The sequence below is a fragment of the Ascaphus truei genome, chromosome 9 (assembly GCF_040206685.1).
Source record: "Ascaphus truei isolate aAscTru1 chromosome 9, aAscTru1.hap1, whole genome shotgun sequence".
NCBI classification, from domain to species: Eukaryota; Metazoa; Chordata; class Amphibia; order Anura; family Ascaphidae; genus Ascaphus; species Ascaphus truei.
Genome location: NC_134491.1, coordinates 22,602,898 through 22,615,392, shown reverse-complemented (window position 1 = coordinate 22,615,392; position 12,495 = coordinate 22,602,898). Strand labels below are relative to the sequence as shown.

At 44.7% G+C, this 12,495-nt stretch overlaps 1 protein-coding gene across 1 annotated transcript in view; it reads left to right on the top strand.

The window, feature by feature from the left end:
- Positions 1-9,150: 9,150 nt before the first annotated feature.
- The window catches only part of GCH1 (GTP cyclohydrolase 1), a 29,567-nt gene continuing 26,222 nt past the window's right edge, over positions 9,151-12,495 (top strand). Inside the window, exon 1 of the mRNA XM_075613777.1 lies at positions 9,151-10,042. Coding sequence (XP_075469892.1) covers positions 9,745-10,042 — 298 coding nt within the window. The 5' untranslated portion in view covers positions 9,151-9,744. The remainder of the gene's footprint in view (positions 10,043-12,495) is intronic.

Sequence of the window (12,495 nt, the reverse complement as noted above, 5' to 3'; positions counted from 1 at the left end):
ACTAATAAATAAAATGGTCCTTTAGTTAAACATTTTGGCCAAATTGTTGTAAGCCCTTGAGCCAACTGCACGGCAGACCACGTTTCAAGGGTCCCTACACTAATATAAATTCTTAATAACCTGTGCATTGCCAGGAAGAATGATTTATAATAAATCTGTCAATATTAGTTGCAAAAGTTCTTGTAGGTGTTCTGTATGTTTTATAATTCTTGTTCAGCTAGTCTCCCCCTCTACGCGTTTCACCCTCTGGAATAGGGCTTCGTCTCCGAGACGAAACCCTATTCCAGAGGGTGAAACGCGTAGAGGGTGAGATCGTGGTGTAGCCCTATTGTTTTCTTGTGCCAATAAAGTTTATTGAATTTATCCGGGACCTCTTGGAGTCTGTCATGCGCAGTTGCGCCGGAGCCCTTCCATTCCATGCAATTCTACTGAAGGCTGCACGCGGGAGCTGGAGAACAGAGGCAAGCAGGACCCAAACCGGAGTGGAGACATAGGTAAGGGTTTTATTACTTTTTTACCTTCTCCACATACTCCGGTCACTCTAGTGGTCACATATAGCTCCCTCCTACCCAGCCCACATGATAACGCTGACACCATCTGGTGCACTTGCTGAACACTGAAGCGCAGGACAGGTTTATTTTTTTTTGCATCTGGAGATGAAAGCCCAGAGGATGACCAAGGTTTCAAGACCATTTGGGCAGGAGGGAAGGATTCAAGTATCCATATCCTGAGATCAATGGACGCCCTTTGCATTTCCATTGATCCCACCAGACTGGCAGGAGCCCGTCACCGTGCGTGGCATTGAGGGAACCAGGGCCAGAGGTGCCAAATTGCCCATGCCCCTTGGTTCATTCAAATTTCCAGGCAACCCTGTTGGGTCTACCAGCTTGTCTCTGATTGGCGGCGGAGAAATTTCTCACGCTTTTGGATTGGGCTGTAGTATTTTTTTTTAATGAAAGTCAGTGGTATTACAACCCCTTGCGCCCATTAGTGTGTTCTCCAAGGTCTCTCATAGTTCTCCAATCCTCTAAGATTCTCAGTTTCTAAGTTCCAGTTGCAAGTCTCCAGCAAGAAACGGGCTGCTACAGCGAAGGCTGCCTGGAATATGTTCTGTCCTGTTTCTGCAACTGTTATCAGGGATAGCATTCCCTGCATCTAGGAGAGTCTAGGTTGTTACCCCAATTCCCAAGTAAGTGTGTCTTTTTGCTGTAGTTTGTGTAATATTGTGTTTGCTTTTTTTTCTGTGAATAAATGTACAATTTATTTCATTAACTTGTTTTTTGCTCAATGCATGATCCTGGTAAAAAGGTGTAAATGGCCTGGTCTCCCGTGACGCTATGTAAAGGGAGCGCCTGATCCTCTTCCGGAGTTCATTCTGACGCTACCGTGGAAGCTGTTTAAGCGGTGTGCTTCGAAGGCTTTGCAGTGTAAATTGCAGGCTTTTGACCCCCCCCCCCACCCCCAAAAAAAAATAGAATGGGCATAGGAATTCCAGTTTTTGGCTTTTTTTTTTTTAATTTTTCATTAAACTTATTTTTTTCCTTTAGCCGTTTTTTTGAAAATTGATGAATATTCCCCATATATGAAACAGGAATATTTCTTAATTACGAAACAAATGTCAAAAACTGCAAACATAATGTTTAAAAATAAATTTTTAAAAAACAAAAACGGTAAATTTAACTGCAATGCCAATTTTATTTACCAAGTAACACTACCGCTTCATAATTTCCACACCTCTCCAGCCTAACGATTGATGTCCTCTTCAATCAAGTAACAAATAGCCACGGGAGACGACATTTAAAATAGCAATACTTGTGCTGTGCCGGAGCATAATATCGCTCTTAAACATTGTCTGGCCAGCCACTTGTTTGTAAACTGCTAAATAAATGTGAATGCCACGAAGGCCGAGAAAAGCCTGGCGTCTGGCAGGGAAAAGAGCCACTTCAGCTCGATACAATTGCATCTAAATGACAGAGGATATTTGCTTGAATGCATTCGCAGATGTTGCCAGGATACCATGTCCAGTGTACGAAGCTCCGTATTGATTCCAGGATAATGACGGTTCTAAGTGAGCTGACGGATGCAGCAACACAACAACCATTTAGGTTTTTCTTTGTTTTTTTTTTTTTAGACACAAATGAAATCTTTAATCTTTGAGGGTTTTTAGAGAATCTGATGTCAAAGGGTAGATGTTTTAAAACAAATATTACATTTAATTCATGATGATTTGTCTGCAAAATATAAGTAATACTGGGTTTTTCCATGTTAAACCCCCAGTTATTAATTCAGTAATTTGCAGTTGCCCCTAACTTTGCCATATTTACTCTAACATAAATCTTGTGATATCATCCAGTGGTTCTAGAGAAAGTAAAAATTACTTATAACGGCCTAAATTTTCAAAGCTATTGAAACAAATGTTAAAAATGGTGGCGATAACTAATGTAAAGATATATCTCCCAAAGGACTCAAAACGCTTCAGTTACAAAGAAAAGCGAAACAAATGACACATTTTAATGCTGCAAAATGTGAAAAATCGTGTTTTTTAAAAAATATATTTAAAATCCGTTCTGTAGTATTTTATCAGCCGTGCGCAAACTGGGGGGTGCGAGACTGCGGGGGCGTGCGCGGTTTATAGAGGCCCAGCTCGCCTCCCGAAGGTTCATTTTAATGCAATGAATCTTACCGATCGATGAATTTCTGTATATGGCCCATCGCTTGATGTCCCCTCAAGGTCTGCATGAGCTTTGGATAATTTGCCTGGTATAGAGTTTTGAAGAAATTGGCGATTGATTTTCGTTTTTTATGAATGTGTTGTGTTGGCTAATGCTTTTAATGGTTGTGTTGCCGATAATATTTAATAATTAATGTCTTTGGTTACTGTTACAATTAATTCCTTGTTTTATTAATGAATTGGTTTGATTTGGTTACTGGTTTAATTAATTGCTTTGATTGGTTACTGGATAAATTCATTGTTTTATTAATTGCTTTGATTGGTTACTGGTTTAATTAATTCAATGTTTTATTAATTAATTGCTTTCATTGGATAATGCTTGAATACATTTACATATTAATTTTTATTAATTGCATTAGCTGGCTAGTGTTTTTATTTATTGAATGGTGGTGTTTCGGTGGTTTTTTATGTTTTATTATTGTGTGTTTTGTGCATTAATGTATTGTGATTAGGTGCCCATTGAGTGCTATAGTGGCTTATCATGCCCATATTCTTATATGGGTATGATGCACTACCTTGTCAAACAATGGGTACAGGGTGGGTATAGTGGGTCCGGGGTGGGTGGTTAGGCACCCCGGGTGGGTATCGGGGCAGGGTGGCTGAACCCCTTAATTACTGTAGTGGTTATTAACCACTGAGGTGATTAAGGTGCTGGGGGCCATTAAATTGTATTTGCTATGTATTTTTCTGGCAACGGAGGACAGGGACCTTGCAGTAAGCTGACGAGGACGCCCATCATATTGCAGGGGTAAGTAGAACTGCATTTATTTACTTAATTTATGCTGGCTAATGTTGTGTTTAATAATGGGCAAATACTCTTTTATCCATATCTGGATAATAGTTAATTTTGCCCATTACTGTACTGTATGTGATTGGTGGGGGGAGGGGGGAGGATGTATTTATTTAAGTGTAAGACATGTATTTTTATTTTTTACATACAGGGTTGGTACCTTAGGTCTGCGGGGACCTATGGAGACCACCTGAGGACCCTCGGACACCCACAGGAACCACCTGCGGACCCACGGGGGACACCTGCGGGGAAGAACCGGGGGCCCCACAGCAGTAGGGGAACCCGCAGGGAACCACCCGAGGGCCCCAGACCCCCGTGGGAACCACCCGAGGGCCCCAGACACCCACGGTACCACCCGTGGACCCCATTGGGACCCGCGGTGACATGCAGGAACCACGTGGAGGCCCATGGCACCTAGCGGGGACCACCTGGAGACCCTGCAGGGAAGAACCGGGTGGGGCCCCGCGGACCCGCAGGGACCACCCGAGTACCCCAGACCCCCATGGGAACCACCCGAGGGCCCCAGACACCTGTGGGGATGGCCCGGGGACCCCCAGACACCAACGGGACCACCTGTGGACCCCATTGGTGCGTGCGGGAACCACCTGGAGGCCCATGGCGCCTAGCGGGGACCAGCCGGAGACCCCCAGACACCTGTGGCTACACCCCCCCACCCTCCCTGGGTGCACTGTGAGGCCTGCGGACACCGGTCTGGACCACAGGGGACCCCTGTCGGCCTGGGGTATTAATCCTGTGTGTAAAATAATAAATCATGGTTTTATGGGGGGGGTTGGGCCACGGGGTGGGTGGGTTGTGTATTAGTGGGTGGGGTTGTACAGTACATATTGTAATGTAATCTGCTACAGTACTGTGCCTTAACCCCTTCATTGCCTTAGCGGGCATTGCATGGCCGCTAAGGTAATGAAGCTGCTTACATTTTTATTTATTGTGTGAGAGAGCAGGGGGTCTCCTGAGCTGAACAAAGTTGATTTCAGCCTCGGGGACCCCTACTTTTCGAGATACAGGCCCCGTTTTGGGGTGCTGGTATCACTACTGCTTTGTTTGGGTACCACGGTCACGTGACCCACAGGATTTTAACATGGGGATACCGGCACCCCATAACGGGGCCTCTATCTCGGTGAAGTAGGGGGTCCCCGGACCTGAAATCAATGCGGTTCAGCTCCAGAGACCCCCTGCTACATTACTGTAATGTTAGAATTTTAATAAACCCCCCGTGATCGCCTGTGAGAGGCGCGCAGTTAGTGACTGATTCAGCCTATCTCTTACTGCGCGTCTATTACAGAAAGGCAGACCCCGGTAGGATTCACACAGCCGGTACCCCTGCTGTTACTCCGACGGGCCATTAGTCTGTAACTGACCATCTCTGGTCCACCACGCGTCGTAACGTGGGACGTACCCAGGTATGTGTTTAAAATAATCGCCGCTTATCTGTACCAACTGAATAAACATGGGAAGGATGTTGATCCAGGGAGTAATCTTTGGAGTCGGGAAGGAATTTAATTTTCCCCTTATGAGACATCATTGGATAATGTGCCTTCCTCTGGATCAAAATACTGTAAATACAAATATAGAATAAAGTATCTGTCTACATTTAGAATAGGTTGAACTCGATGGATATGTCTTTTCAACCTTATCTTCTATGTAACTAGGATGTTAATTTTCTCCAAAATTGCCTTTACTTTACTCCCCTTACCCCCAATGCATTACCAGCCTCCCTGGCAGCCTCAGCTACTCAGCCAATTATTATTTATTTATTTTTGTGTGTGACTAAAGACAGGCCTCCCTATTTATGACTGAAAAGCTTAACATTTCGCCTTGCAGGGTGGACAAGGTAAAAGTCCTCTGCGTCTCTGTTCAACTAATAATACGAGCAGAATGCCTCTTTTTGATTTTATTATTGCCACTTCATCTGTACGTCCCTCCCATGGCCAGTGGGCAAGCATAGCACCTGTGAGCTTACCTGTGGTCCTAGCCATTTTGCTAAAATGATGTCCCCTGCATCGTGGTATTTAGTAGCAAGCTATGCCCTCCTCCGTAGCTGGAGAGGATCTCTCTGCAATCGGAGGATTTTGCCCCGGTCATTTGATGCTACTCCAGTTGGGAATATGACGATAATGGGTGCTCTAACAGTCCAGAAAAATTATTTTGTTATATTCATCGATGGGAATAACACATATAGCTCAATTGTGGAGTGGGTGAACTACTGGGTGAGTGAAATATCAAACTCGTAGCATAAGTATCCTGAAGGTGGCAGAAAAGATATGTAAAAACACACTTCGCTGTACCTCATTGGAAATAGCTATATAATGAATCCAGGACTCACCCCAATCAGTAGTAAAGAAGATGATCCATAGTGGTAAAGTATCAGAGAATCTTACCCACTCCTAGAGCTTGTGATAATCCAGATGGCGTGTCCAGCCGCTTGATGAGTTTCAGACAATCCAGAAAAAATGCAAATAAATGCACAAAGCAGCGCACTGCCCAGGCTCAGGCCCAGGCCCAGGCCCAGGCAGTGCGCTGCTTTGTGCATTTATTTGCATTTTTTCTGGATACTCCAGTTGGGCGTGTGAGGGCCACGGGGTATGGGTCTGGAGACAGGCCGCGCTGATGCCGCTTTGTGTTCCAAAAGCAAGTTACGCCTTCTGTGATCCATTTAATTATTCCGATCCTCCGTGGAGTGTTCTTATGCCACTAAGTGAAACAACGGATTTGCGTGGCTTCTTTATGGTGGTGTGGTACTTGCAAAGCAGGTAAGTGCCTTGTTTGGTTCCTTTTTTAGTGCTGCAGGTAAGAAAGTTTTGTTACAGTTTCTGACCTTGGGTGTGACTTTCTGTGGGCTAACTACCCAATTATCTGAGCGTTATTTGTCCCCAGCCCTGCTATGATCCCCGCTGTGCGCACTTCCACCTGCTCAGAGCTGCCTTGGCTGTGTGCGGGCGGGTGCCGTGCCGTCTTGGGTGGGTGCCCTGCTACCTAGGCTGAGCGTGATGGAGTGCCCTGCCCGCTATGGCTCAGAGCTAGTCTGCTCCGAGATGTTGATGGTAACAATAATTCAGTCTTTTCTGACACTTGGGAAAGCTTATTCATATTGGCCCGCAAAGTATTCCTCATGCAGCAAATGGATTACAGATTCACTGTTTATATAAAGCATGTAATTAGAAACTATATAAGCACATTTATTCAACAGTCGATCAGTAACAAATTATAAAATCACGGTTTTCTTACGGCACTTATGAGTTGTTTTTTTACCAGTTATAACTGCACTTTGGGTGACAGCACATATAGTGCTTCTAAATGTTAACCCCTTAGGCACTACGTCACACATCCCATGCTATTGCTTATCATTGTTTTGTTTCCTCTTTTCTCTGTGCCAGTGTTTTTCAACCTGTTTTTGGTTAAATAACCCTACAATTAAAATGTGAAATTCTAGAGGAACCCCCAACCCTCTCTAATAGCGTGTCTGTGATCAGATGCATTGTAAGGAACCCCAACCCTCTCTAATAGCGCGTCTGAGATCAGATGCATTGTAAGGAACCCCAACCCTCTCTAATAGCGCGCCTGAGATCAGATGCATTGTAAGGAACCCCAACCCTCTCTAATAGCGCGTCTGAGATCAGATGCATTGTAAGGAACCCCAACCCTCTCTAATAGCGCGTCTGTGATCAGCTGCATTGTAAATTCTTCTGTATTTGGTACAATTTTTTTAAATGACATGAAAATTGCAGAGAACCTTTTAGGGATGTACGGGAACCAAAGTGCTCCTAGAAACCCTGGTTGAAAAACACTGCTCTATGCAGTGGAGGAAATACACAGAACAGGATAACATTGCTAGTGTAGGCACCTGCTGAAAGGGTTACCTTGATGTCGCAGTTGAACATGTTTTGCCCAAACGATTAAACTTAACGATTCGTATTTCTGAGAAGAATAAACATATACAGGCAGTCCTCGGTTATCCGACACAATGTGTTACTCAAAATGACGTCGGATAGCGAAGCGTTGTAAAGCGAAACCCGTTTTCCCATAGGAACACTGTTTAAATCAAACGTTCCGTTCCTGAAGGCATTTTTAATGCTAAAATAAACAAAATATTTTACTTGAGCAATAAGATTATGCTGCACACACATTATGATGTAAAGATTCTATTTATTGAATCCAGAACTGTATAATAAAACTGTTAGACATGTTTAAGGGCATAAATACATCACTAAACCTTCACACAGACTGATGTGGATGATTTCCCTGACTGCAGCCTTCTGATTGACATAATGTTGCAACTTTACAAAGCGTCATAAGAGCGTCGGATAAGCCATTTTGGCGTTGTAAAACCGCCCATAGGGATGCATTGGGCAGCGTCGGATAATAAGCCATTCATCGTAAAACGAGGACTTACTGTACAGAAATAAATCAATGCATTGGGGCTTCTTTGTTTATTCAATTATAGTATTAACATTCCTTGTTACTTTTTAATCAGTCACAAAGTAACCGTTTATGATGCCGATAACCAAAATAAAGTGTGATTTGTAAGCTCTGTATTGGGGCCCTCACTACCTTTCGGTATCTTCTTGCGCTTGTTTGTCCTTTTAATTGGTATGTCATTGTGTAATTTATATCACTCTGTACCAGTGATGTACTGGGTACGCGGAGATTACCCGGCCCAGGGTGCTGGGACTCTGTGCCGAGTAATCCCTGTTCTGCTCTGCTCCCTCGCTCCTCCTCCTCGGAGAACGGCAGCAGAAGACTGACCTGTAGTTGGCAACGGAGGGTGAGGAGGACCATGGTGGCAGTGGGAGCAACGGAACAGCTTCTCTGTCTGTCTCTCAGCCCACAACTCTTCCACTCCCCCCCTTCCTCTGCTGTCCAATATGGTTCAACTTATCCTCCGCCGCGGTTCTCCTCTCCACCTGCCGCCGGCTGCAGGTAAGTCAAAAACTACCCGGCCAGATACCTGGTCACTCGGTTGGGTAATTTATAATTTTTTTCTGGGTACCTGGTCATTTCTGGGACCCGGTACATCACTACTCTGTAACCCCCCCCATTGTACCGCGCTGGGGAATATGTTGGCGTTATACAAATAATAATCATTGAATATGCCCCGTGAGCCCTTTTCCAATGACTTGGCTTGATCATGCCACATGATAACCCTGCCTGTCCCTGCACCCCCTTTTTTTGAGGTAACTCAATGTATTACTTCCTGGTAAAATATTTTATAAATAAATAAATGCGGAAAGGGCTGGAGCAGGATAAAAGTAACCAGCATTTCCAGAGAGGTGCTTTAAACTCAGTGCAGTGTGACAGGGGGCACAGGACGGGACAGTGAGGGGAGGTGGGGTTCCTGGAACCCGGCATGTATTCTATTTATTTCCTTATTTCCTTTCTGGTGCAATCCGGACGGGTTTCCCCTTGTGGGGTGTGGGCAGGGAGGCGGCTTCGCCCCTTTAACAACCCCCCCCCCCTCTCGCTCTGATCCGCTTATACTGGGAGCCACCCACACAGACAGCCAGTGACGCACGCAGCGCTGTAGCCAATCCGCCCCCTGGGAAGGCGGGGCCTGCAGGAGCTGCAGTATATAAAGAGCGGAGGCAACTTGGCGCGGCTCAGAGTCCCGGACACCCCAGCGCGCGCCTGTACACACCTGCAACCCAGCGCCCCTGTCCCATGTCCCTTCTGCACAGGGTGCCATTGCAGGGTAAGGTGTCCTGTAGAGCACACTGTCTGCTTGGCCCAATCACCTGTAGTGAGGCTGCTCACCGCGGGAGTGGGACAGCAGAGCGCAGCTAACGTTACACCGCTCTGTTAAGAGTGCCCAGTCTGACTCGGTGACTCTCTCCTGAGATCAGTGCTCCGGGGGTGACACTTTCCTAAGTGTGCACTTTGCTAAACAGAAGCCAGTGGGCACCTCCTGCTCCCATTGCCACCACAATAATCCGTCCTAGACCGGGTGTATCTCTCCCGGGGTAAGGCTGCACCTACAAGGACATTGCACAAGGTGCTATCCGCACCTGGTCATTGTTATAGCGACATCTTCCCCTGGGGAGTAAGACTTATTATATTAGTGTGCAGCCACATACTGTACCAGTGGGGTGGGCACAGGGTGCAATCTGGTGTTACAGGGCACAGGCTGAGATTAATAACCCCTACAGTCAGGCTGTCCCTTCCTCTCCCTGCACTAGCTGCTTCACCCCTGGAAGTCACTGTACCCCCCATGGATCCCGGGAAGCCGGGGGGTGCACTGCCAGACAAGCGCCCACTCACCTGCAACGGCTTTATGCCGGAAGAGAGGGCACCTGCAGCTGCCCTGAGCCGAGGGGGCAGCTGGAGGGAGGACAGGCCCCGCAGTGAGGAGGACAACCAGCACAGCTTGCCCACCTTGGCAGCCGCATACAGCACCATCCTCAGGGCGCTGGGAGAGGACCCGGGAAGGCAAGGGTTACTCAAGACCCCCTGGAGGGCAGCGACTGCCATGCAGTTCTTCACCAAGGGCTACCAAGAGAAGCTATCCGGTGAGTGCTTTCCTGCCTGCTCATAGAGCCTTCATGCACTGCGGGATCCCAGGGGTTAAATAAATCAGGGGGCTATGGATGACCCTGTTAAACCGGTGCTAGTTCTTCAAAATAAAATCCCACTTCTGGCGTGTGAGGCACAGGGAGGTAAAGTGAATTACAGTGCCCCATGCAGCTGGTAATACTAATTTAAAACACGTTTCACCAGTTTTAAAAACAATGCAACTAGTCTCCACCATGTCCAAGAGATGTCATGAAAACGCCATTTATTATCACTAGATTTTGCCATAATAATAATAAACATGATTTGTTTCCCAATGTATTGTAGTGAATACATGTCCTGTATCTCCTTTGGTCCCAGAGTGGCCTGTACCAAAGTGCAGAGCACAATGTATTGCAGCCCCCTCTAACCTGCCAAGTGTAATGGGATACTTTGTAAACTGGGACCTTCAATAATATCAAATAATATTTAAAGGCGCAATGAAGCAATACTCTACATGTGTTATTTATTTGAAGGGAAAAAAAGTTCTGTTGTACTATTTTAGATAATACTACCTTTTTTATTTAAAATGTAATTCTTAATGCCATTTTTAATGAGTTTAAATGTACAGAGCTGATTTGGATTTCTATAGCCGGTTTAAGCACACCTCCCCAGCAGTGCAAAATGTGTAACACTTTCCTGTCTGTGATTTGTTGCCAATATTCCCAGCAGTTTGAGCTGCAAACTGTAACAATAGATAAAGTTACCACAGTAATATAAGAATACATTGTAGCTGCTGAGTGACTGTAGAATTGATTTGAAACTGAAAGGCAGCCATTTAGTGAACCCTGGGAAGCAGGATCTTTTCTGATTGATCATGGGAGAACCAATCAATCGGCAGCTTAGGTAATCCGTTTTCAATAAAGGTAATCAAAGGCGGCATATATTAAAACAAACAAAAATATATATTTATTTTTTTAAATTAAAATGATTGGATTGCCTCCCTAATACCTTCAGAGGTTCAAGGCGTGTGCAGGATTATTTAGCTCTCGTGATTGATGAGGAAAAGGAAAGTGGACGCCTAATATGTTCGTTTAATACCCTAGCTGTAGCAGAACCTCAAGATATAATCCCTTCAACCTAATCTTTCAAAGGTGTATGCTACTTTAATGCAGTAAGAAACCATTCTCACACAAGATCGTCTTATGCTAAAATAAAGTTCAATTAGGTTTTAGGTCTGTTAAAAATGAACGGTTTGCGTCCAAACGTTCTATGAAAGCTGCTTGTTTTCTGAGCAATAAAAATCTATACAAATAAATTGTTCTGACGGGTTACATATAGAAGGGGAGAATTGGGTAAAGCAACTTGGGATGCCCCTAAACGCTGGGGTCTAAGCAAAAAACAATAAAACAGGGTGCTAACGGCAAAAAAAAAATCCTAGTCAAGGCAAAGCAATATGTAGAAGAGAGCAAAGCACACAACAGCAGAAAAAAAATCAAAATATGGCAAAAAAAATAAATAAAAAAAGATAATTTATTGACTTACAAGTCAAAGTTGCATCCAACATTTCGGTGCCTATGTCCCTTCATCAGGGTTTACATATAGAGAAATCGAAGTTGACAGAACATGAGGTCATTTGGCTCGCATAATGTTCCCTTATTCTTCACCAGAGTGGGTAACCTTTTTCTGAAGCTTCCTCCCCCTGTAGGGTACCACCATGCTGTCCAAGCCAAGACTATTTTCTCCTAGCGTATCTTCTGAACAGCTGGTCCATGCATCCACAATGAGTAAAAACCTTAGACCAGGGGTGGCCAACTCCAGTCCTCAAGAGCTACCAACAGGTCAGGTTTTCAGAATACCCCTGCTTCAGCACAGGTGGCTGTTGTTGCGGGGGCTTGAGGACTAGAGTTGAACACCCCTGACTAATGTGCCATGTATGAATGATTTTTGAATGCAGAAAATAGAGTCCTGATCTCATGAATGACACAGAGCTTCTCCACTGACACACTCCTAGTCTCCGTGCAAAACTTTTTAGGATCACTCATCAATATCCATTAAAGAGCATGAGGGGGGAAAATACTCTACGACAATGAGCCCTAAACAAATATTATAAAAAATGTAAAACAATTACACCAAGTTACATTTTGCTACAAAAGGGGCTAAATAAAGATAAATACGAATTGAAGGGGGTTATTTTGATGCACATATGTTGTATATCAGAGTGCCCAACTTTTTGGTTTAATCTTTCTCTCTAATGCCGGTAAAAGAGTTTGAATTTTCAGCATTAGTGTGCAAAAGAACCTGCATCCGATGAGTTTATTCCATGTTACTAAAGGATGTAGTATTACATGATGTGACTGCTTTGTGCTGCTTTTTCCTTGTTTTGAAGCAGCTGGAGGGGTTGGGTTCTGTGAATACGGGTTAACGTCGTTAAAATTAGGCCCAGATACTCTGAGTTTTGCCACTTTCACTC